A 27,070-nucleotide genomic window follows, 5' to 3' on the forward strand; every position below is an offset into this window, starting at 1 on the left:
CTGCAGCACTCCAGAGAACAGGTCCTACATCTTGCCTTAGCAGTAAAATAGAGTTGACCCTGATGACAAGGGTGGGGGGAGTGAAGGAAGCAGCGGGTGGGGAGTGAGCAGCAGAGAATATGAGTGTGGGAGATCTGGCCCCAACCCTCATCTGCTATGTGGTGCTGAGGGAAAGATGACCTCCTGATGTGGGATGTCCTTTTGTATATGTGTTACTTTTATTGGTTAGTGAATAAAGCTGCTTTAGTCTAGGGCTTAGCCAGGTGGGAAATATATATATATATATATATATATATATATATATATATATATATAGAGAGAGAGAGAGAGAGAGAGAGAGAGAGAGAGAGAGAGAGAGAGTAGGCAGAGTTAGGGAGGTGCCATGTAGCTGCCAAAGGAGACAGACACTGGATCCTTACCAGTAAGCCACAGCCTCAAGCGGATAGATGATTAATAGAAATGAGTTAATTCAAGATGTAAGAGATAGCTAGAAATATGCCTGAATCATTGACCAAACAGTGTTTTAATTAATATAGTTTCTGTGTGATCATTCGAGTGGCTGGGAAACAAACAAGCAGTCTCTGCTTACACCCTCCTCCTCCTAGCCCCTAGCTGCATCACTCAGGGAAGTGGGCCCTGTACCTTACCTGGACAGCATAGCAGAGCTGACCCTGTTGACTTGGCTCAGGTGAACTGCCAGGAGAACAGGAGTGTGGGAGACCTAGCCCCACCCCTCATCTGCCATATGGTGGGGTGACCAGTGAGGGAGAAATGGTCTTCCACCCCACCCCCTTCACCATCTGTGGCAGGCAGGAGAGCTGGCTCTGAGGTCATGAGAGTGGGAGAGCTGTCCCTGCCCCTCACTGGCTGTAGTACTCAGGAGAGTGGCTCCTGCACCTGTGCAACAGAGTAGAGCTGGCCCTGGTTGTGTAGGTGTGGGTGAGCTGGCCCAGAGGACTTGAAAGCAGGAGAACCAGCCCCAGCCCTTGCTCCTTGCTGCATAGGGTGAACTAGGAGGAGCAGTGATAGAGCTCACCTGGGGCTAAGGATCGGGGAGAGCTGAAGGGCTGACTAACGGTGCAACCACCAGACACAGAACCAGCACTATGTATTAGCCCACTCCACCATTCACCCCATGTATTATCTGCAGGAGCACTTGAAGGGGCCGTTCCTGCAGAGCCAAAGCTGCAGGATCTTATGACACAGGACAACAGGATACCTAAGAGGAGTCCAAGTGAGGGCCCAGTATGAACAGTATAGCAGAAACCAGAGGCCTTGAATCAGACCAACGACTTTGCACTGAACATTTGCAAGTAAAAATGTATGGGCTAAAGGGTATATATTCTGGGAGTCACTGTGTAACACTACAGCTTCCTGATGATAGTTTTTCTCTTTTTTCTTTTCTCTTAAATTTTATCTTATGGGGGGGGGGGTGTTCAAGAGCAGAGGGAGGATACCAAAGGACAGGGAGATGAACAGAATCAGGATGCATGATGTGAAAGCCACAAACAATAAGCAAAGTTAAAAAAGAAACCCATGTAAGTATAAAGTTAGATAAATTAAAAGCAAAAAGATGGAGACGGGTATACCAAATAGGTATATTATCCAAAAGAATGCTGGAGTGACTTCATTAGTATCTTTTACACTATCAACTGTCTCAGTTCTCTATGACAAATGGTCATAATTGGATTTTAGAATCTCAGCAGACCAAAATCATGTTTGTTTCCCCCCTTTTATTAAATATAGATTCTTTTCTCATACAATATAATCTGATTAGAGTTCCCCCCACCTCCAAATTTCTCCCCACATCCCCTCCCACCTGGATCCATCCCTTTCTATCTCTTATTAGAAAAGAACAGGCTTCTAGGAATGATATCAAAACATAACAAAATAAAATATAATAAAACAAAAAAAACATCATACTGAGGCTGGACAAGCCAAGCCAAAAGAAAAATAAAGGAGCTGCAAGAAAAGGCACAAGAATTAGAGGTTTACTTCTTCCCACAGTCAAGAGACCCATAAAATTACTAAACTGAAAGCTATAGTGTATATACAGAGGACCGCATGCAGACCCGTTCTTGCCCTGTGATTGCTGCTTCCTTCTCCGTGAATTCATGAAATCTGCTCAGCTACAAAGTCAAGTTGTTTATCATCAGGAAATTCTAAGTAAAATCTGTTTACAAGCTCATTCATTCCAGGTGTTGGAAGACCCAAGCGCAACTAAGGTCTCTGTTTCTGTGTTGTCAGTTGGGGACTGTCCTTAAATACTACAGGTATATCTTCAGTTCTTGATCATAGGTTCCTGTATCTTGAAGCCAACAAAAGCATATTGAAAATTTCTCATTATTCATTTTTTAAACTTCTATTTCTACCATATTTCTCCCAATACCAGGAATTTTTTTCAGAATTCAAATGATTAGATTGGGTTCACTTAAATCAGGCTAATCATTCCCTTTCCTGTTGTTACAGTGCCAAGGACTGACTCCAGGGCCTCATACATGATAGTTAAATACTTGAGCACTAAGCCCGACCCTTGACTAATATCCCTATTCTAATTCCAGAGTGTTCCAAGATTTTTGTTCTTTAGTTATACAAGTTTCCTAGTGTTAGGAAACTTCCAAACAGAATTAAGGCTCTTAATCAGGTAACCTTAAAATAGGGAGACTGCCCTGAATTTTTCAGGTAGGCTTAAGGTGACCATGTGACTTCCTAAAAGCATAACAGGAATGGGTTGGGGAAATGATTCAATGAGTTAAAGCAGGAATACAAACAAGCCTTACAACCTGATGTAGTGGGGCAAATCTGTAATCCCAGCAATTTTACAGAGAGATGGGAGGTGGAGACAGGGGACTCAGCCGAAGTTCCCAGGCCAGCTAGTCTAAATATCCTGTATAGTATTAGAAAGAAGAGAGATCCTGCCTCAGCAAGGTGGAAGGTGAGAACTAACTGCTGAATGCTGTCTTCTGACTTTGATATGTAAGCCACATACCTGAAAACGCACGTGAGCGCACACGCACACACACACACCAATTAATTAATTTTAAACCAGGAAGAAAAAAATCAAAGAGATATGGCAAAGGGGGTAAATATTAGACACATTCCAAATGTAAGAGTTCATTCTGCCATTTCTTACTGCTGGATTTGAAGGAAAAGAAGAAAAAATGAGCCACAGAATGGAAGTAGCCTCTGAAACCTAAGAATGAGTTTTGGCTGACAGACAGCAAATAGGGCAACTTAAGTCCTATAATTTCAAGAAAATACATTCTATGTTTTTATTATCAGAATCATTTTTGCAATGTTTTTCTGTACAGGGACCTAAATTTTCACAACAGCCAAAATTACTTTGGAAATTGACTAATAGCCCAGAGCCTTCAGATGATTTGATTTTAACAATGTCAGACTCAAAACAAAGGATCCAAATAGTACATGCTATTCCTAGCGTTTTGGTAGATAGAACTGTGAAATAAGCCTGTGGCATTTTTTCACATTAATAACAGAAATTAATACTGTAAGTTTAAATATATCCATGAAGTCTCTTTTGTCATACCATATATTCCAGGAGCCTAGAATTAGGACATGGATATCTTTGGGGTACCATTGTGCCAAACATAATATAATAGAAACTATGGAAGACACCAGAAGATCCAAAGATCTCTGATGTTTATGAATTGGTAGATTTCCTATTGTCAAAATGGTCATGCTATCAAAAGTAATTTCCAGATTCAATGCTCAATTTCCCAAAAAAATTCCAATGACATTTCTCACAAAAGAATCCTAACATTTATATGAAACAGAAAAGGCCCTAAATACACAAAGTAAATCTGGGTAATATTAACAATGCTCGAAGTATTACAGTACCTCACTTCAAATGGCATCACAGAACAACATGTAACTAATGTATTTGGCATCTTTGTCAAAAATCATCTGATTACATGAACAGGATATAAGACAGCCTGTTAAATGCTGCTAGGAAAACTGGATAGCCACATGGAGAAAACTGAAACTACAGCTTTATCTCTCATTCTGTACAAAAATAAACTTCAAATAGCTGAGTCCTCAACAAAAGATCGGAAACTTTGAGACTACTAAAGGAAAACATATGGAACAGTTCAAGACGTAGTCAGAAGTGGTGACCCAATAGTCTAGGTAGTTAGAACAAGGAGAGAAAAATAAGATTGCAGTAAATTTAAAAGCGTTTTCACAGTAAAAAAAAAAAGTTATATAACTAAGTGAACAGAGAGTCTACAAAATGTGAGAAAATATTTGCCAGCTATTCACCTGATATTAACATCCAGAACATTTTAAAACCTCAAAATGTAAAGAGTACATAAGTCAATTAATATATTAACCAATAAACTGAACCAATAATTTCAAATGAAAAAATACAAGCAGTCAATGAATACATGATAAAGGGGAAAAGCAAATCAAAACTACATTGAGATTTTATCTCATCCCAGACAGAATGGTTATCATCAAGAAAACCATAACAAATTCAAACAAATAAAAATAAATATTGGCTAGGAGGCAGTGAGTGGGATCTTATTTACTGCTATTGGGAATGTATGAGACCAGCCACTATGGAAATTAGTATATTTAAAAATAGAACTAACCATATGATCCAACTGTACTATGAAGTATAAAATTAAAATAATATAAGTCAGCTTTTAATAAGATAGTTGAAGAAAAAGTTTATTGTGGCAGTCAGTATTCACAATAGCAAGATTATGGAATCAGCTAAGGTACCCATCAAGGGAATTAATGGAGAAAGAAAATGTGGAATATATACTCAATGCAGTATTATTTTAGCACAATGAAAAATAAAACTATATCATTTGCAAGAAAATTGATAGAATTTTAGATTACCCTGTTATGTGAAATAAGCAAGACTTCAAAAAGATAACTGTTATATTTTCTATCATTTGTGGAAAGTAGAAGAGAAATGACACGGAAAAGACATAGAATGTGAAAAGGGAGAATAAAGGACAGCAAAATAAGGCTGAATATGAACAAAGTATACTAGTGGTTTAAATGCTGAGAGCTAGTCCACGCCAATGGTAGTGTTTACAAGCTTTTGACAAAAATCTCATTTTCCTATAAAAATTCAGAGTTTACCATTTAAAAAAAAGTATTATGAGTAGTTTTTCCTTGAAATGTCTAGCATTTTCAAGATAATGCTTGCCAAAGAACGTAATACAAATCATCAGTATTGTCTGTTAGTTGTCTTCTAAACGAAGTATGCCAGGCATACAATAGCTTTAAAATCAGTCACACCAGTGTGTTTTCCTTCACTCAGTCACTGTTGTATCAATGTACTTACTGTTCTTCCCAACTCGTCACATGAAGTATTAAATTAGTTTTGTACCCAAGTGTCCTACTTCTGAAGCTGGCATTTTTAAACGCAAGCATGTGGTACCCTAATAATCTCTCGAGTTACTTCTAAATGCCATCAATTTTTAATTTAAAGGGCTACAGAAATGGCCCAGCAGTTAAGAGCACTTTCTGTTCTTACAGAGGATTAACCTTTGGTTCCCAGCACCCACATGACAACAGCTTTAGAGTTCTAGAGTTCTAGAACTCCAATTCCAGGGGATCCAATACCCTCTTCTGTACTCTGTGGGTATTGCATGCATATGTACATAGATTAAACAAGATACTCATACAGATAAAATAAAAATAATACTTTTTAAAAGATACCTTTCTGAAATGTATAAGGAGTTTAATGCTCAGGCTCATGAACAGACACCAAAGAGCTTACTCTAAGTATAAAATTTTAAAAACTGTTTTCTGAAAACTAAAAGAATGCACCTGGACCCTTTAGACCCACTGGGTTTCTCCAGTGAAATCTCCTGGGTTAACTAGAGTATTAATACAGGTATAAACAGATGCAAGTAAGCTACCTCCCAACACACACACACACACCATACTCTAGGTGACATATTTATGTTTATGATGTGAGAGACTGGCTCTAACTGACAAACTATTATGGACACTCAAATTCTTTATAGCCTATTTATCTCATCTGATTTGTTATGCATTGATTCTTTAAGATAAAAGCAAGTGAAAACATTGTGCAAATAATATATTTTATATATTGTTTCTGTAGTATTACTGAAGAGACAAGTTGTAAAAATCTCACTTGGTAATAATTTTCCTGACTACTGAATCATGGTTTAACCATTAGATATGACTGATCATATATTATCAGTCACACACCATCTACACCTAAATTCAGTACGAGACCTTTATCTGAAAATTTTGGTCACCTTATATACTTATGACTCATCACTGGGAAAAACAATCAGAAAATCATAGCATAATATTGGTAAATTTAATTTCTAGTGTCCTAAGAAACCAATACTCCTCCAATACTCTGTTTCCTTCCTACGATAGAATTTTCCAACGGTTTATGCCAGTTTATGCTCAACATATACACATGCAGCACATTTACTCAGTGCCTCAAAATCCTGGCCCTCAAAGAAATCACAGTCAATAAAAACTATGTTTGTAAGTTATCAAGTAATGGCAATATTTTAACAATCAGAAATTATACATGTAAATGGAATTTACATCCTTTGACGATTCCCATTGAAGGTAAAGCATTATTTCCACTATGATTGCTCAAATCATTTTTAGAACATGCCTCTCAGAAGTGCCTTAAGAGCCTGATATACATTATTTCGACTATATAAATAGTGCCAAATCTTTGCTGAGAGTGGATGTGAGTTCTGGAAACTGCCAAAATTAAACCAGTGCCAAATTTAGTGAATAAGATATATGATCAAACTAGGTGTCACTATTTTGGTTCAAAAATGATTATTATAATGCACTGAGATAGATTTTCTTAAGTGATTTATAAAACTGACTCCAAAGGCCATTCTAGAATATTAACAAGGGTTCTAAGCAGTGGAATGGGTATATTTTATTTTCCCAACTTCTTTGAATGATATTTGAATATAAAAACACCAATATAAGGTCTGCTTTGTATAATCATTTTACAACTCCTAAATAAAAGGTCCCTGTCTTAGTGTTCAATTGCTGTACTAAAACATCATGAACAAAAGTAACTTGGAGAGGAAAGGATTTTTATTTTACACTTCCAGGTAACAGTCCATCACTTAGGGAAGTCAGGGCAGGAATTCAAGCAGAGAAAGAGCCTGGAGGCAGGAGCTGATGCAGAGGCCATGGAGGGGAGCTTCTTACTGGCTTACACCTCATGGTTTGCCCAGCCTGCTTTCTTTCAGAACCCAGGACCACCAGCTTAGAAGTGGTGAACCCTCTTCTATCAATTGTTAATCAAGAAAATGCCCCCACAGGCTTGTCCACAGACCAAACTTGTGGGGGTGGCACACATTTTCTCAATTTAGGTTCCCTCTTCCAAATGACTCTAGCTGATGCCAAGTTGAAAAAACACTAGCCAAAATGGCCCCTCAGTATACTGAACATACTGTCATAGAAGGAAGGACATGTAGAGTAGAGCAAAAAGCTTCAGAAGGAACTTGACCTAGATTAGAATCTCGATTTGCTTCACAACTGCCTGTCTGACTTTAGAGAAGTCCAGACTCTCTAAAATGAAACTGGCTGGGGCCAGAGAGATTAATCAATAGGCAGAGGCACTTGCCACTGGCCTGACTTGAATTTAATCCCCAAGACCAACATGCTGGAAGAAGAGAACTGACTTCTGCAAGCTATTCTCTGACCTCCATGTGCACCAACATGCTGGAAGAAGAGAACTGACTTCTGCAAGCTATTCTCTGACCTCCATGTGCACACTGTGCCGTATGTGCACCCAGACATACACAAAACAAAAAAAGTATTAAAATTAGAAAATCAAATAAAATGAGGCTGATTTCTGATATGTAGGGCTATTGTAAAGAGTAAGGATAATGAAAAATAAAGTGCCAACACTGTGTTGACACATGGTGGATGCTCATAAGTCATTGCTATTATTAACAACTATTAATCAGTAAAAGTCAAGACAGTATTCTATCAGTGGCTTTATACGCCCACCAATGGATATGCAGTCATCCCGACAGTAATTTGTTATCAGTACTGACAGTACGCTCATAATGACAGATCAGTGGCCAACTTCTAAAAGTTTAAGGATTATTTGGAGTAACTAACACAATGTACTTTTTACAATGCTAGAGAGAATCAAACCTGCATGTTAGACAAAAGCTCGACCACTGAACTATACCCTAACATCAACAGCATGTATTTTTTAACACTGCACACATTATGTGCAGTGATCATACTACACTATCCTTCCTTTTTAACAATTCTTTTGAAAACATACTACTTTATTTTATATGAATAGATGTATTGCCTGTATGCATGTCTGTACACCATGTGCATATCTGCTGGCTGCAGAAGCCTTTAGTGAACTATCACCAGCAATCACATTATTTTTTCTCCTGATTTCAAATAAAAGACAACTTACAAAGACTAAAGAGCAGCTTTAGAATAAGGAGTATACAAGAAGATTGCAAAGATAATTTAGTTCATTAGGATTACATGTCCATATAAGGAAGCCCCATCCTCACCCCAAAGGCATTTTTCAGTCTTTGTTTCAGTCTAGAATACCCAAGGAATACACCGCACTCCCATCACGAGCCCACTACAGATGAGTCAGTAGGCCAAGCAGAGTTCTCACAGCCTTTCAATGCTGTTTGGCTGGCAGAGCTGAAGGGCCTTCTCTAACAAATAACAACTCTACCAAAAGAGTAGACAACCCTGAGGCCTTGTGGTATAGTCAGGTTGCCGATTTAAAGTCACATACACCCAAATCTGTACCTCCCAGGGACAGACATTCTGGAATCAGATTCCCATCTCTGTAAACTTCTAACAGTCTGTTTAATCTGTAAAGCTGTTAGAGGCTTCAGGCAGTCAAAAAGAATTTTTGGTAGACATAGTATGTTTCAAGAATTTTAACTTGTTTAACTAAAAGGCAATTAGGGAAAGAAAGTTCATGATCAACCACTTCTGTGGCAGAGGGAAATAGGCAGAGGGTCAGCTGTTAGCCCTTCACAGCTGGGTGCTAAACACTTTTGAATCATTCTGTGTTACTACTATTTCTAGAAAAATGACAATATCACAGTGAATTTTCACTGACCAAGACTTGCAAGGTAGGAACCACCAAACCATAACAGTGGCTATATCTGTGCTACAGAAATAATCTCCAGAGCACATTCTTCTTTACTCTCAAAGTCCTTCCCATCTCGTCAATGGAATAGTTGCACTCTGAAGGGACATAGAAGGAAAATAGTCCATACAACGAGAAGGAAAGCAGTCATTGAAGAAAGCAGTTCTAGACTGTTCCTACAAGTTCTGTTGAGTTACCATTCATTTTGCAAATACTTACAGAGCCAGCTGTTATATCATAGAAACAACAGTAATGGAAGTCACAGGTTTGGTCCTACATGGTTTGAATTTCAGTAGGGGAGAGAAATATTAAATAAACAAAAGGACACATGCAAGGGCACAGATAAGTGCTCTAAACAGGGGACTATGTTATTCCACAGAGATTGGGGTTGGGGAAACTAGGACAACTTCTCTCAGCAACTACCAAGTGAGTAGAGATTTCAATGGTAAATAGAAGTTACCAAAGTCCCTATTAAATGCGTAGGTATGATGAAGCCCGGGAGTAAGAGGAACATACACGAATTGGTTCAGAATAGAGACAGACAGCAGCACAAAGATCTGAGGTCCACCCCTCAGTTTGCTCTCCAGGTGTCTGAAAGGCTTTTGTCAGCATGGAGAAGATTAAAACACAATGTTAAAAACTAGATCAACCATAATACATAAAACACCACTATCTAAGAAAATCTAACCTGTTAATATCAAACTCATCATTGTATTCTTGGAACATCTTTAAGGTAATACTATTCCTTCCCACTAATAACACTGAATCAGGACAATGGTGGCCTACAGGAGACCTTTTAAGTTATTTCAGGGAGAGATGCATTGTACTCCATTTAGAATTCAAGCACTAATAAGTGTATTAATGATTATTATAAATCTCTTCAAAGCATTTCATTATCATTTTTAGACTTGTATTGGGAGGAAAAAATGCTTAAGGAAAAATAAATGGTTATCAGTGGCGCACTACTGCTTTCACAGCTCTCAGGTAACTTGAAACAGCCCCTTGCAGCTTCTGCCTAGCTGATCCCTAATAAACAAGTCACAGAACTTTCTATTTGTAACACTGGACTCAGCCATTAGTTCAGGCGCAATAGCCTTGTGAACAATTATACTCATTCTATAGATAAAACTGACAGATAAGTGAGTTGCCCAAGGACATAAAACTATTCAGCATTTATTTCTCTTCCTAGAAAATATACAAGATGTGCCCAGCTTCAGTGCCATCCCCAAGTTGTCCTAGGAGCAGCAGAGGAAAAAAATTCCAGTATAGTTATTCTAAATGAACTCCTCTCTGCAGAATAACTTCGAGGCCAACAGTGACATCCACAGATCAAGGCCAGAATATGAACACAAAGACAAATGAGAGCACCCAGTCTCTAGCAGTGGTTTTAGAATTTAAAGAAGACTGCACTCCAAATAGTACCCTCTCCCTCTCTCTCTAGTTCCTTTCATGTCCAACAAACAGCCAAGAAAGTGATCTCGCTGGGCTAGAAAAGTTCAGGAATGCACGATACATCCAATCGTCTATCCCTGCACTGGAGGCTGGGACTGACAAGAATAGCTTCCTTGAATGCCTGTCTTCGATCCTCCTTTTACACCGTAATGGACTAAAGAGATCAGTGAAGTGAACTCACCTCACAGCTTATTAAAGAGGAACAAAGAATCACTTGGTTACCTATGGCCTCGTCTCCAATCTAGGTCTTGACTCAGTTTACTTCCAAAGACGTTTTCTAAGTACTTACTATATGACAGATGGGGTGGGTGGGTGGGAAGTGCTGTGGAAGGGGACAATCAGGAAGTGGTTTCTGTTTTGGAAGCTCACACCTCACAGAGAGAACAGTTTTACAACAGTTTGGCAAGTGAACGGACAGAGATTTAGACTTTAAGCCAGTGTTTTCTCTGCACTGCCCACTACGGATTTCAAGTCTTGGAAATAAGCAGAGCAATACCGACTTCTTGCGAATAAACTTACAACAAAGGCTAAGAAAATGCGTATGGAAACGATCAGGTTCATCCCCCAAAGGTATTATGTAAGATTTACAATACCCTGGCAACGACTCTAAAAATTCAGTATCTCAGATATCTGTTCGATAAATAAGCAAAGTAACGGCAGACAGGCATAAATCCAAGGAAAACTCCAAGAGCTGGAACTAGAGGAAACATCTGGGAAGGTGGCCGGGGGTGGGGGGTGGGGTGTTGTCAGGGTCAAGAGAAATGGCCCTAGCACAGAGAATGGGGACAGGCAGGCAGAGCGGTGAGGTGAGGAAAAAGAGAAATCGAGACAGAGAAGTTGGTATACGATAGAAAGAGGACGAGTGGAGAGCAATGGGCTTCCCTCCAGGAGGACACCGCTCCAAGCTGGGCAACTTGGGCCACGGCCGGTTGGTTCCAGTTGGTGCGGAAGGAAGAAGTGGCTGGACGGACTAAGAGGCCGACAACAGCTTTCCCGAGAGCAGCTGGCAGCCGTGAGGAGCCTCGGGCCGGTGCCGGGGTCCTCAGGCTCCAGCACCGCGGCCACCTCGCCTCTCCCAGCCGCTGCCCGAATCCAAGCCCCCGCCTGGCACCGCCAACGTAACCGCCTCACCTCGGGTTGAAGTCCTGAAAGAGGCCCCTCAGGTTCATGGCGGAGAACTTCACAGAGGCGTCCTCCTCTTCCCCCGCCCCCCGCGCCGCGAAGCCTGCGCCTCACAGAGGGTTCATGCTGCCAAAGCCAGCCGCGTCGCCAACGCCGCCGCACGCAGAAACCCGAGCAACCAACCGCCTCTGACACTTCTTCCGGCTTCCGTAGCCAGAACGCGCATGCGCGCTGAAGGCTCCACGTTCGCCAGGCCGGGAGGTTATTGGATAACCGGCTGTGGTTATTTTTGCTCCCCAATACCAGCTTGCTGGGCAGAGCGACTACAAAAAGAGGAGGGAAGGGATGGAGAACCTCAGGGATGGAGAACGCTAACTGAGGGGAAGCCCTTAAGAGGGTGAACGCCAAACTGAAGTCCCAGGGTGAGATCATCATAGACACCTGTCACCCACCTGTCTCCCAGGCCCATACCAAGGTCTGGAGGATTCCCCAAAATTGACTGTACCGTTGAGCTACACCTACCAGAGTTGCCACTAAATTCAGTTTGTATATAAACTTCCTTTCCATGCTCCAAGCATACTGTGATATCCTGACAATTTCAAACTCACATTATCTTTCACCAAAGTCATCTATCTACCCCGTCAACCATGTCCCCATCCTGGGTTTCCACTGTCGTTAGCAGCAGCTCTATCCATCGGGATGCCCAAATTGAAGATGTGGAACTTATCCTAATCTAGTTTAGAGTCTCCTTGGCTCCTGTCTGAACTTTGTGGTGGCTCAAGCTGGGCTTTTCCCATTCCCAGTCATACTATTTAGAACTGCCAGGTTCATCTTATTGGACAAGTTAACATCTTGGTGGCTCAGATTTTGTCCTCTGCAAAACGGACACAAAAATCCCTACATTTCCACTTTGGTTAGGAAAGTTCAGAGAGATCATGCATAATGCATAGCCCTACCATATGTTAGATGTTCAAAGAATGCTGTTGCTAGCTGTTGTTCTTTTAAGTGCCAACCTTTTTAAAGAATTCTGTTTACTTTTCAACTTCAAAAATGGTACAACGTCATAGCAGAGGACTTAGTCTACCATATTTACTTACAGCCAATTTAAGAGTTGTTGTTTTCATCAGCACAGCAATACCTTAAACATTAACTTGGGACCATTATGAGTAATACTCAACTTTGTTACAATAGCTGAGTTTCATGAATGGCAATTTTATGTTGGTTAGCCCCAGGGGAAGCTTAAGATGAACACAGTTGGGAGAATCATGCTTTGCCATGATGTATCATCTTTCTTCTGGAAACTTGAAAACATTCCACAAGTGGTAATTATTCTCCCTAACACCCACTGAGACATGGATATTATTATATGAGTCGTTTATGAGTGACTAACCTGAATGAAGCAACCAGCTACTGAAGCACCATGACCCTCTCTTAGAATTTTATCACCTTGTTAGAATATTCCTTTATACTCTGTGAAGATATGTCACTGCGATTGGTTTAATAAAAAGATAAATGGTCACTAGCTAGGAAGGATTTCCAGGCACAGTGGACACTGGAAAGAAGAAGGATTGAGAAGTCAGCCAGATGCAGAACGAGTCAAATACACAAAATGGCAAAGAGGTAAAAGCCACATGGTAGAACATAGATTAATAAAAAATATGGGTATTTTAAGTTATAAGAGTTAGTGAGAAACAAGTCTGAGCTATCAGCTGGAGCTGTCATAATTAATAAGCCTCCATGTGGTTATTCAGGAGCTGGCTGGCAGGACAGAAAAAGTCTGACTACACCACCTTCTCTGACCATTCTCCTGATGATGTCCAAACTCTAGCCCTGAAGTCTCCCCCAGTGAATAGCAAAGTGCAGAAAAGCTAAAGCAAAGAGAAGCTTGCATAATACCCCCAGTACAAATTTGCTAGTGAAGGCAGAGAAACAAAGTTGCAACTTAACATTTCAGCAAAACAGAGTGCTAACAAAAGTTAACTGCCAATATACTGAGTAGCCAATATCATCTTATTTTCCTAAGGTTTCACCTCAAGCAGACATCAAGAAAACAGCTTTTCAGCTATAACTCTTGAATAACTCGAATCATGGTTTTCTCAAAAGATTCGTGGTAAGTTGCTTAGAGTACCAATGCTACTCTTGGTAGATTACTGGGTACTCCTAGAACTGAGACACTTTTCTATGGGGTCATGAATTCAGTTTTAGCAGTTCCCTCTAGGGTAGGCCATGGGGATTTCTTATCCTGAATACCATGATAAAATTATATCAACATTGTCTTTATGTTCTTTTACTTTGACAAGCCAAGTTGCTATGAAAAAAAATAAAAATACTGAAAGAATTCGACTATGGCAGTGCTTGGATATTCATCTTCAAGAGGGGGAATTACCTTGACTGCCTCAAATGCACTAGATGCCCAGCCCTGTGCTCTACTAGGATTCACAGGACTGTGGAGGAATGGGCTTCCTCCTTCCCAGAATTCACCCTGTTCTCCTTGACCTGCCTCTACTTCCTGTCTGGTTGTCCTGCCTATACTTCCTGCATGACTACTGGCCAATCAGCGTTTATTTGAAACACAATCGACAGAATATAGACAATTTTCCCGCACCATGTGAATGAGCTAAGTACAGAGAGACATTTCATTGTAAGAGCTGCTAAACCAAATCAGCATATATCATAAAGGTATCATGCCTTCCAAATTTGGGTCTAAGGATATGTTGCTTTGGAAAAGAGGTTCTCTTTTTGTTTCCACAGAAGATTAGAACCTGTGGATTGCTTCCAGAGCAATATGGTTTCATGGAACAAGGCCCCCTTAAAGGATGCTGTGAACATCTCCAAAAAGAAAATGCTTTGCCCAACTGCTGACTGAGATGAACCTAGCCCACAGGACACACCATGAAAGACCTGATTAACAGTGTTCCTAAATAGCAAGAAGTAGTATGCACAGAACTACACTCATATTCCCAAATAGTGTTTATAATTATTTACATTTAAAGGGGGATATTCTATAGAGATGAATAATTTACTTTGGTATGGATCTTGGTTTATTGATACAAATTTAAGGAACATTTTGTTATACTGTATATGTATTTTTCTGTCCTTGATTAAGGTATTGTGTTTGTGTAGTTCATTTAATAGTGTAACATGTAATTTAAAAATTTAGGTTAATAGATAGTCATCTATAATAGTCAATATTTTAGTCATGTTACTTAAATTTTCTAGATATATAGAGAAATATTTCAGATAGATAGGTATTCTTCAAATCTTTCAAAGACCTTCAGAATATGGCATTTAAATGTTTTCAGAACTTAAGACTTTTCGTGACAGTGAGACACATCTGCTCCTGGCAGCACAGGCTACTTCAACAAGAAGATGGGCATTGAGGAGGCTCCTTATGGAGTTGGTTAGCTATTTGGGAAAAACTGCTCTTGCTTGGATTACTTAACTGGACATGCAGGACACACAGAGAAATGACTGCTGAACTTGCCTAAAGGTGATATGGTCTTTGGGGGTTCCTGCTTCATAAAAGAGTCTGAGAGATATTCTTCAGGATACAGAAGAAAATGACTGTCAAACTGCCAACATAGGTAGAACTGTCTTTGAAATTTCCTGCTTCGTGGAAAAGTCTGCTGGATACTATAGGCCCATAGGCTGAAGATGGGTGCCCAAATGGTACAGAAAAACCTTGGGTGACTGTCCAGGCAGCGAGATGTCTCTGTAAATTCTAGAGTTTTTGAAGTTGCTTACAATGTACTTCCTGTTTACTTAGGTAATATTATATCCTTCTGAAATCTTTAATGGAGTTGAAGAATAGATAGTTATAGTTATACTTTTCCTTAGTTATGATAAAATATAAAGTAAATAGAAGTATTGTAACTGTAATTTTTGCTTGATACCTGTTTTTTTATATGTAATTTTACTATGTTAAAGTTAAAGCTTTTTTATTTAAGCAGAAAAGGGGAGGTGATGTGGGAGTCCCCTCTGTGTGCTATGACTACTATTAGTGAATAAAGAAACTGCCTTGGCCTCTTGATAGGGCAGAACTTAGGTAGATGGGGAAAACTGGAAAGAATGCTGGGAGAAAGAAGAGGTGGAGAGAGATGCCATGGACCCACCTGATGTGGGAGTGTCATATATCAATCTGTTGATTTCTTTGGCTAAGCAATAAAGAAACTGCTAGGCCCATTGGATAGGCCCACCCTTAGGTGGGTGGAGTAAACAGAACAGAACGCTGGGAGGAAGAGGAAGTGAGGTCAGACTCCACAGCTCTCCTCTCCGGAGCAGACGCAAGAGAGACGCCATGCTACCTGCTCCAGGGAAGACGCACGCTATGAAGCTCCGACCCAGGATGGACTTAGGCTAGAATCTTCCCGGTAAGCGCACCTAGGGGCGCTACACAGATGATTAGAAATGGGCTAAATTAATATGTGAGAATTTGCCAGTAAGGGCTAGAGTTAAGGGCCAAGCAGTGTTTAAAAGAATACAGTGTCCGTGTAATTATTTCGGGGCATAAGCTAGCCGGGCAGGGCAGGTGGCTGGGGTGTTTGGGGACGCAGCCCCGCCGCCGCTCGCCCTTATTACTACACCCACCAGAGACAGATGCTAGGAAGTTTACCCGGTAAGCCACAGCCACATGGCAATATACAGATTTATGGAAATGGGTTAAATTAATATAAGAGTTAGCCAATAAGAAGCTAGAGCTAATGGGTCAAGCAGTGATTTAATTAATACAGTTTCTGTGTGCTTATTTCAGTTCTGGGCAGCCGGGATGAACAAGTGGCTCTCCTCCAACACATGTGCCTTAAGGTTTGCTTCAGGTAAAACATTAAAAGGTCTAATAATTTCCTTTTCTTCCCTTCCCTCATCTCTCATTATATAACTGTTCATAATCTTAACAGCAACCTATAAAATCCTAGCAATCTATTCTAACACTATACTATCATAACCATGAGTGTCTTAATGTATCTAAAATTTATCTCTTTTTATAAATTTAAACATTCTTGTAAGTTCCAGAGAGCCAAATTGGACCTACCTGAACAGACCAGACTTTGTCCCTTCATTACAGAGCAATATTCAATTTCTTACACAAATTCTTTGCTTGTTTTTCTTGATTTTTTTTACTTTTTAAAAATGTTTTAAATTTAAATAGAATCACCACATTTCTTTCCTCCCTCCAGTCGCTCTCAGTAACTCTCCCTCAAACACCTCCCAGACCAATCACTATCAAGTTGGTAACCACTTTTTCTTGGATTATATTTCTTCACATACACACACACACACACACACACACACACACACACACAAAGAAATACACACGTCCTCATGCAAAGAGGTGTGCACACATACACTCAAACATTCTTAAGACTGAGAATGATAGTTTGTCCTGGCCTTATTCTCTGGACAACTCTGCTTATTGTTCCTGTAAGGATATGCCTGAGGCAGTGTCTCAGTGCAATAATTTTATTTAGCTCCCATGTTTGGGGGCCTCTGTTGAGGATGACACATCTTGACAGAATTAAGTGCTCACAATGAAAAGCAGGAAGGAGAACAGACACAGTGGGCTGACGTCCCACAATTCCTCTCTTGTTATGGCGTAAATGAACGGTGAACAGAATTAACTAGGCAAGCTCAATATAATATATTCAGCTTTAATAAGGGGAGAACTTACAAAGCCAAAGTTCCAGCGAAGAGCAGGAAACAAAAGGGACAAACAAGCGCACATGGATGGTTTTATAAGCTATTTGGGGCCCCGGGGCAAACACCCCCCCCCAAACAAGGTGATTGGTTGAGATTCCCCTTCACTCTCTCTAAAGTCCCCAGTGCATGAGCTAGCTTTTCCTATGGTGGGATGCCTTGTTCAGTCTTGATGCAGCTGGGAGGGGCTTGGTCCTGCCTAAACATATGTGCTCAGTCTTGTTGACTCCCCATGGGAGGTCTTACCCTTTCAGAGGACTGGATGCGGGGTGGATTGGGGGTGTTGGGAGAGTGGTAGGTAGGTAGGAAGGGGGAAATGTGGTTGGCTGTAGCACAAATAATAAAAACCCAGAGACAGATATTGGGGTCCAACCTGAAGATCAGAAAATCAAAGCAGCCAAGACATTAGGGAGCTCTTGCCTCTATAAAACCTTCAGATTGAAAGAGAGAGAATTTCTGTCTCATTTTGCCATATATTTCTATCTAGTGCTGGGATTAAAGGTATGCACCACCACTTCCTGGCCTGTTTGGCTAACTGGTGTGGCTGTTTTGTATTTTGATCTTCAGGCAAGCTTTATTTATTAAGATACAAATGAAATATTACTGCAGTTGGTATGTAAAATGAATTAAAAAAATAAAATAAAAAACTAAAATAAAATCCCATGCTTTAAAGACTGTGCCAAATTTCACTCTCAAGTATTTATGTTTGTACCCATAGGCAAATGCTACACTCATCAACCTTAATCAAAGAAGGTTCTCTTTGCAGTGAATGTCACTGAATATAGACATGCATAGCTCCTCAAGATGCCCAGAATAAATAATGGTTGAACGCTTAGCTCTAAACAGGTCATTTATACCATCCCACCTGAAGCTCAAGGGAGGGGGCCAGGAACATTGAGGAAGAGGGACCAGGGAAATATCAGAGCCAGATGATGATGTAAAATTCTCTCTTCAGCTTGTGATGCTGCAATTGCAAACAGGATCTCATGGTGGCTGTGGTTTGTCTGCACTGGGTCTTCGTGAGACTGGGCCTGTCAGCAGCCAACCTTGGATTGGGGAGGGGTTCATGGGGCTTGTCTTCCTTATGGTTACTATTTCTGTGATGAAATAGTGTGGAAAGGTACAATTATTGCTTTCAATTGTATATTAAACATTGAGACTACCATGCTCCATCGGACATTTCCAAACCTGTGACCACAAAGAGTGTCCTGGTTATGACAAGTAGGTTGCAGAACAAAACAAGTGTCCAAGATGGGATATGTAGTGGATACTTTATCTGAATTTGTCAAATGCAAATGAATAGACATTGTTGATGTACTTATTGCATGTGTGTATTTTATATAGCCATTGTACTTATTGGACATAGGTTTTCGTATATTTGTTATAACTTTCTTTTTTATTTTAGACACATAATGGGGAAATGTGACAATTTTGTTTGTACTTTAACAAATAAAGCTTGCCTGAAGATCAGAGTGTATAGCCAGCTAGACCTGTTAGCCAAAGAAGCCAGGCAGTGGTGGCAGACACCTTTAATCTCAGCCAGCAGAAGACAGAGGATGAGGGATCCCTGTGAGTTCAAGGCCACTCTGGGCTACTTGAGATTGAATCAGCGTAATGAGAAACTGACCCAAGCAGTGGTGGCTCACACCTTTAATCCCAGGACTGGGGAGGTGGAAACAGGAAGGAATATACCTGGGCGAGGAGAGGAATATACAGCAGGAGGAGACAGGAGCTCAAGGCATTCAGTGTGAGGACTTGTAGAGAGACGATACCCCATTCAGTATGAGGATTTTGTGGAGGTAAGAACAAGGGGCTGGATGCTCCGCTTCTCTGGCCTTTCAGCTTTCATCCTCTAAGATCAGACTAGGGGTTTTTATTGTTAAGACCAATTAGAATCACATGACAATTCCCAATGCTGGAGCCTCTGGGTTCCTCAGATGGTTAATGGAATGCCCATCAGCATGGCCGGATTATCTGTCTGCCAGTAAAGCCCTGGTTCCAAGTGGCTTGTATGAGAAAAACTATAGTGAAAGGTGGACATGGGATAGCTATGAAAACAAAATGATATTCCATGAATAAATGTCACTAAATCCTCCCACTCACTGGACACATGTTGAAATCTGGGTTGCAACTATACCAAATATAAGTGAGCTAAAATGCAATCTTAAGGCTGGGGAGATTGATCAGATGATAAAAGTGATAGCTGCTAATGCCTGAGGATATCATTTCCTTCCCTGCTACCTGCAACATAGTAGGATGCAGCAGGGTGCACAACTACACTAAAGATAAGTGAGCTAAAATGCAATCTTAAGGCTGGGTAATGGATCAGATGATAAAAGCGATAGCTGCTCATGCCTGAGGTTATCATTTCCTTCCCTGCAAACTGCATTATACTGGGATGCAGCAGGGTGCACCTGGAATCCTAGCACTACTTTGATGGGATTGTGAGAAGCAGAATGGGTTAGAACCTCGCAGGTCAGCCAGCCTTGACTACACACTCCAACAGCAGCAACAAGTGAGATCTTGCCATCACAAGGTGGAAGGATGAGCCAACTTGATGTATGTCCTCTGGCATCCCCACCAGCACTGAGAAATGCATGTATACACCCTCACACTCATGTATACATAGACGAATAATTTTATTAACTTAAAACTTGTCTGGGGCTGGAGCTTTGACTACAAACTTGCTAGAAGACAAAAGTTCAGTTTCCAGCACTTACATGGAGACTTGCAACAATCTCTAACTCTGGTTTTATGAAATCTGGTTTTATGCGCTCTTCTTTCCTCTGAGTGCACCAGGGTCATGTATGATACATTACCATGTAGGCACAACACTAACACACATTATAAGCTTTTAAAGTTATTTTGGTAGTCAGCTCTGTCTCTCTTGACTAGGAATGCAGAAGCCATCTTCCTAGGAGCTCTAGGATTCACATTCTCATAATTGTACCACATGGGTCAGGAATCCCTTGCAGAGGGTGGGGGTAAACCATGCAGTACATGGACTGTGTTGATCTATAACTCTAGCACCAGGACATGATTACTCTCTGTACATTTTGGATTTCTTTGAGGGGATGAGGATAAAACCCCCCAGTTGTGTTATCCAAGTGTTCAGTGTTCATCTGTAACTCTAGCACCAGGACATGATTACTCTCTGTACATTTTGGATTTGTTTGAGGGAATGAGGATACACCCCCCCAGTTGTGTTATCCAAGTGTTCAATCACTGAGTGACACCCCAGCCTGAGTCCTCCTTGCCAAGTCCACCAGCAACAGTGACCGCTCAGAGGAGTTTCACTTCTCACAGTCCTAAGTCATTCACATCTCCTCCCAAGGGCCTGGTCCTGCCTATTATTTCTGAGACCCATAATGAAATGTCTTGGCTTATACCACTGACTACTCTCACCCTAGGGGACCTCTCTGCAGAGTTCCTGTGCTTACACTTGTGACCTAAGGGGAATTCCCACGTTCTTCCTGACAGGGTTGTTGCTGTTGAACTTGACATTGTCACAGAAAAGGATGGATAATCCTTTTGTCACATCTTATTGGTAACACAGGTCCTTTCACAGAGCAGGTGCTTGCTCAGTGAAGGGATGGGGAAGAGACTGCATTCACATGATTTTAACTCTCATTTTCACAAGCTAACAAGAACAGGAAGCTAAAACTAGTAAGGCATTCAAAAATAATTTTATTCTTTTTTCATGAAAATCCCAAGTCTTTCCCATTGAGTGGGTAATCCCAATTAGAATGCCACAGTATCTTGAAACATGTTACAAGTTACATATGAGTCATTCTCAAGTGTTTACAGAATGATAAAATTCTCCTAATCAGCATAAACAATACATGCTTTCCTAATTCCATTTGTAAAAGGAAAACATCTCCACCTAATGAACCTTGCAGTAAAAGTAGCAACATTGTGAAATACCAAGAATGCCCAAATCACCCAGTCAGAACAACAAGAAGAAAAGGGTCCCAACTCCTCCCACCTGCACTTCAATGAGGGTACAGCTCTTAGATGTGACTCCGCCCAACCTGATGTTGGTTGGAAATTGCCAGTGCAGTAGAATGTGTGCTGGTCAGGGCAGGAGTGCCACTGTTTGGGGCATCGTGGCCTCAGACCTCTCAATCTCATCTCTCTGCATAGGGAAAACGTACGATATGGGATCCTGCTTAACAACTCTGGCAAAAAACTTGAAGACTTCCACCTTGGTGGTTTCAGCATGGGCTCTCGGGCCCCACAGGAACTCATGGCTGGGAGGATCACTATCTGGCACCGGCCTGTACTCCAGATACCCTTCCTGCACAAAATGTTCAGTGATGAGTCTCCTGGGCTCCCCGCACAAGCAATGATCCCTCCCAGCATAGAGCCCCATCCTATTCAATATAGGCCACAGCACCTCCTCGCTGACACAGTCGTCCTCTATGAAGATGATGCACAGGATGACTATTACCAGGCCTGTCTTGGGTATGCCTGGGAAACCATGCTGCATCCCGTCATAGGTGATCCCAAGAGCATGGACAAGAGAGTAGGAGTGGACACGGGGGTTCCCCAGGGGGTTATTTTCTATTATCTCAAGGCCAAACATCAGCCGCATGCAGTCAGCGGCCTTCCTAAAGATCAGGGAATAGTGTGCCTCATGATCTCCAATGACCATGCGCAGAATCTCTGCTCTAGTCGTTATCTCCTTCCTCCTGTACTTGAGGAGTAGGAAGAGAACCAAATCCACACTCTTGCTATTGAGCCCATTCTGCAGTGGAGGCTCAGGGTTAGCGACAAGGCTAGCTTGATTGCCAGAGGCCTGAGCAGACGGTGCCACTGCAACGAAGCCCATGGCGGTGGGAGAAGAGGCTCTCTGAGCACTGTGGGGAGAACTCAGCATTCCTCCAAGAGACACACACCCCGAGGTGGTGGCAGTGGCCTCCTCCTCCCCTGCCTCGGATATGGGGACCTGGGCTCCCACCAGACCTCTTGCCTCCCTTTGGGACTGAGCGCTGTCAGGGAGGTGGAGGCCCTGGCTGATCTTGGTAGCATCCATGCTGAGTTCCCTTGGGAACACAGGCAGGACAGGCAGGGGCGGTTCACAGAGATGAAGACTCACAGACCTGGGGGAGGAAAGGAGAGGATGAGAGGACTCTGACAGTTATTCCCTGGGCAACTCTCAAAAAGCACCTGTCACAGGATTTTGCCTGGGGAGTGCACTTATGGCCAAAGTACTCTGGTACTGCTTGTGCCTCTGAGAGGCTGGAAGCTCCCCAGGTGTGTGCTTCTTCTCGTGTAAAGTCTCAAAACAAGTTTATGTGTCTCTGAGAGGGAACAGAAGGCAGTGAGGACACCTTAGACCTCCTGACACCTGTTCGTGGGGGCAGAAGTTAAGAGAGCTAAAAGAGCTAGGTCGATTCAGTGTGACTCATTTGGTCTAGAACAGTCTACCAGCCCAATTCTCACCTATATCAATGGCTTGTTCCAGGAGCTTCCCCGTGACCCCTGGGTCCCACGTCTTTAAGGCAAGAGACTATGCCTATAAGAAAGAAAGAAGAATGGGAGAGGGGAAGAAAGTCTCCATTTTCCCACAGCCATCAGGAAGGCAGATAGGTAGGCAGTACTCTCTGTCTTTGGTTGATGGGACTCTCTCAACTCTCACCATGATTCCTCACAGACCCGAGCCTCCCTCTGATGACCCAGGCCAAGGTGCTCTTAGCAGGCCCCTCAGCTCCCTTAGACTATTCCCTGGAACCAGGGCAGAAGACTCAGCCCTGCAGCCCCTCCCAGGACGTCTGTGAGACAGGGCTTCAGGGAAGTCCTTGGAGGGACCACTGTCTCCTTCACTTGCCTCCTGGGATCCTTTCCTGGAACTTCCCAGGGGCTGACTTAACCAAGAACTCGGCTCAGACAAGGTCTCCTGCTCCGGTGAAGTTCCATACCTGGCGGCCCTATAACCATCCTCTCAGGAGAAAAGAGCTGGTGGCACAGCTCATCAACTCCGGTGGGGGAACAGCCATGATGGCCACGTGTCCAGGGCTCATCTCTACAGGGCTCCCACCTCTACAAGGACTCTAGCGTGCTGAAGTACGCAAACCCTTGGTGCCCCTGGGCATCGAATCCGGGTCGTACCCAGGCAATGAGGTCCTCTGGCTCTTCCCTTCAGATTCAGTCCTCAGGGGAGGCCCACACTCTGCAGAATCCCGCTGCTCTCCAGACGTGGCTGCCACTGCTGATCTGATATCAACCCTAGGAACAAAATCATCATTCCCGGTAGAATTCTCAACCCAAGTCATGCAGTCCAAGGAAGCCAGGCACAGAAGACCCCACTCACACCCTCCCACCCCCCCTCCCCCCCCCTGCATGAGAAGAGCGGTGCCCATGCTTTATGAAGTCTTCTTGTTTGGGGGACGAGGCCCTCTTTGCATGTTCATTTCCGACCGTGACAGCTCACCTGGAGTCCTGATGGAAAATGGATATCACCTCTGGCGATCAGGCCTGCTCCCCTCTGGGCTGTGGTGCTCCCCGACGCTGAAAAGGCTCACAGTCTTGAGAAAGGACACAGATGTGAATTTATCTCGACTCTGGATATGCCAGGGCCCCGACTGCTCAAGATGGGCAAAGGGGGCAGGCCCTGCATTTTCTCACACATTCTGAAGTTTCCTTCCTCCTTGTTCCTCACAACGCCCTTCCTGACTCTCAGATCCATCTTTCAGGTCCAAGCCACCTGTGAGTCTCCACCTCATCCCCTCAACCCCAAGTCAGAGGTGATACCTACATTCCACAGTCGACCTAGTCTGTGCTGACAGCAAGGGCTGCTTTTGTATGTCTTATATCAGAGGTCTGACTGTTTCCTCCTTGGTGGCCCTGGATCCTTCCCACTACATCTCTGAGGCCTTATCCCAGGACAAATCCCCCTCCTTCACAGAGTGCAGTAGAAGGAAAGGCACAGCACATACAAGGAGGAAGGAGGGGGAAACAGGTTAATTCCTCCAGGTGCACCACAGTGGAAATACCATCTGGGTACCTTCTAGGCAGAGCGCATTTCTTCAGTCCAGTAGGGTCCCACAGACATGCTGAATGCAAAGCCACTGTCAGGTTAACCGGACCTCTTAAAAGTCACTCCTTTGAGAGGAGCGGAGGTGGTGGCACAAACCTTTCACCCCGACACTAGCGAGGCTGAGGCAGGCAGACCTCACTGACTTTGAGGCCAGCCTGTTCGACACAGCTGGTTCCAGGACAGCCCAATCTCACACCAAGGAACCCTGTCTCAAGAAACAGAACAACAAACCAAAGAGGAGAAAAACATCCCTCCTTTGTCTACAGTGACTGACTTAGTTCAATGCTTTTAGGGCAACTGGGCCCTCATTTGTTGCAGTGCTCACTACCGGGACACAGTAGAAACTCTGTAGGCCCCTCTCTCTGGAGCTTCTTCCCCTGTCTACTCTCCCCACTGACTTTGACCATGGAAATGAGAGGAGCTTCTGTCTAGGCAACTCTTGAACTTGCTCCTAGCCAACTCCAAAGTTAAGGCCAACTCCAAAGCTAAGCAAAGGGTCAACACTAGCATGTTTGACAACTTTCTCTTCTAAAGGGGCCTCTGATGACCCAGAAACTGCTCACCTCCACTCAGAAAACACGGCATGGTTTTCACCCTTCTAGTCAGGTCACAAAATGGCTCCAGGCTCCCAATTCCAGGGAGCAGGAAGAGCCCTCTGACTGACCCCAGGCACCACAAATTAGAACATTGGCCTATAGGTACCCAATGCAGCATGAGATGCCTGATGGTCTCCCTACTGGGAACCTCACAAAATGACTCCAAGCCCCCCAGGTCCCAGATGTAGGAAGCCCAGCCTGATGGTCTCCCTCCCGGGAACCTCAGAAAATGACACCAAGCCCCTCAGCCCCGGATGGAAGGAGTCCAGCCTGATGGTCTCCCTCCCGGGAACCTCATAAAATGACTCCAAGCCCACATCCCCGGATGTAGGAAGCCCAGCCTGATGGTCTCCTTTCCGGGAACCTCACAAAATGGCTCCAAGTCCCCCAGGCCTCGGATGGAAGGAGCACAGCCTGATGGTCTCCCTCCCGGGAACCTCACAAAATGGCTCCAAGCCCCTCAGCCCCGGATAGAAGGAGCCCGCTTTGGCCCTCACCCTTCGACCTTCTAGACCCTTAGGAAAATGGCTCCAAACTCCCATATCCAGATGCCGGAGGCGCCTCGTCCATCTCTCACACCCTTCAGGGCCCTCAGAAAATGCGTGTGAGACCCTCAATGCCCGGATACCTGGAGCGCGATGTGGCCGACACCCTTCTGGTCCCCAAGGAAGATGGCTCCGAGCCCTTCCAGGTCCCCGGATGGAGGAAGACGAGCCTAGCTGGGTCCTTCTGGAACCTCACAAAATGGCTTTGAGCCTCACTAGGTCCCCGGATATAGGAAGCCCAGCCTGATGGTCTCCCCACCCAGGAATCTCACAAAACGGCTCTGAGGCCCCCATCCCAGTATGTAGGAAGCCCAACCTGATGGTCTCCCTCCCGGGAACCTCACAAAATGGCTCTGAGGCCCCCGTCCCCGGATATAGGAAGCCCAGCCTGATGGTCTCCCTCCGGGGAACCTCACAAAATGACTCCAAGCCCCCATCCCCGGATGTAGGAAGCCCAGTCTGACGGTCTCCCTCCCAGGAACCTCACAAAATGTCTCCAAGTCCCCCAGGCCCCAGATGTACGAAGCACAGCCTGATGGTCCCCCTCCTGGGAACCTCCAAGCCCCCATCCCCGGATACAAGGAGCCCAGCCTGATGGTCTCCCTCCCGGGAACCTCACAAAATGGCTCCACGCCCCTCAGCCCCGGATAGAAGGAGCCCGCTTTGGCCCTCACCCTTCGACCTTCTAGACCCTTAGGAAAATGGCTCCAAACCCCCATATCCTGATGCCAGAGGCGCCTCGTCCATCCCTCACACCCTTCAGGGCCCTCAGAAAACGCCTGTGAGACCCTCAATGCCCGGATACCTGGAGCGCGATGTGGCCGACACCCTTCTGGTCCCCAAGGAAGATGGCTCCGAGCCCTTCCAGGTCCCCGGATGGAGGAAGACGAGCCTGGCTGGGTCCTTCTGGAGCCTCACAAAATGGCTCTGAGCCTCACTAGGTCCCCGGATATAGGAAGCCCAGCCTGATGGTCTCCCCACCCGGGAACCTCACAAAATGGCTCTGAGGCCCCCATCCCCGGATGTAGGAAGCCCAGCCTGATGGTGTCCCTCCGGGGAACCTCACAAAATGGCTCTGAGGCCCCCATCCTCGGATGGAAGGAGCACAGCCTGACGGTCTCCCTCCCGGGAACCTCACAAAATGGCTCCAAGCCCCTCAGCCCCGGATAGAAGGAGCCCGCTTTGGCCCTCACCCTTCGACCTTCTAGACCCTTAGGAAAATGGCTCCAAACCCCCATATCCTGATGCCGGAGGCGCCTCGTCCATCCCTCACACCCTTCAGGGCCCTCAGAAAACGCCTGTGAGACTCTCAATGCCCGGATACCTGGAGCGCGATGTGGCCGACACCCTTCTGGTCCCCTCCAGGTCCCCGGATGTAGGAAGCCCAGCCTGATGGTCTCCCCACCCGGGAACCTCACAAAATGGCTCTGAGGCCCCCATCCCCGGATGTAGGAAGCCCAGCCTGATGGTCTCCCTCCTGGGAACC

At 43.8% G+C, this 27,070-nt stretch overlaps 2 protein-coding genes across 2 annotated transcripts in view; both read right to left on the minus strand.

Annotated features, from left to right (window-relative positions):
• Window positions 1-12,038, minus strand: part of Tmem185a (transmembrane protein 185A) — a 30,615-nt gene extending 18,577 nt beyond the window's left edge. The window contains exon 1 of the mRNA XM_075957698.1: window positions 11,723-12,038. Coding sequence (XP_075813813.1) covers window positions 11,723-11,760 — 38 coding nt within the window. The 5' untranslated portion in view covers window positions 11,761-12,038. The remainder of the gene's footprint in view (window positions 1-11,722) is intronic.
• A 9,441-nt stretch (window positions 12,039-21,479) lies between these two features.
• LOC142841673 (melanoma-associated antigen 10-like) lies at window positions 21,480-22,439 on the minus strand. Its single transcript, XM_075958569.1, has one exon. The coding sequence runs from the start codon at window positions 22,437-22,439 to the stop codon at window positions 21,480-21,482; it is 960 nt and encodes a 319-aa protein (XP_075814684.1).
• Between the last annotated feature and the right edge of the window lie 4,631 nt (window positions 22,440-27,070).

The sequence above is a fragment of the Microtus pennsylvanicus genome, chromosome X (genome assembly GCF_037038515.1).
Source record: "Microtus pennsylvanicus isolate mMicPen1 chromosome X, mMicPen1.hap1, whole genome shotgun sequence".
In the NCBI taxonomy this organism is placed as follows: Eukaryota; Metazoa; Chordata; class Mammalia; order Rodentia; family Cricetidae; genus Microtus; species Microtus pennsylvanicus.

Excerpts from the sequence above, each read along its gene's own strand:
- LOC142841673 (XM_075958569.1), bottom strand. The coding sequence starts at position 22,439 with ATGGATGCTACCAAGATCAGCCAGGGCCTCCACCTCCCTGACAGCGCT.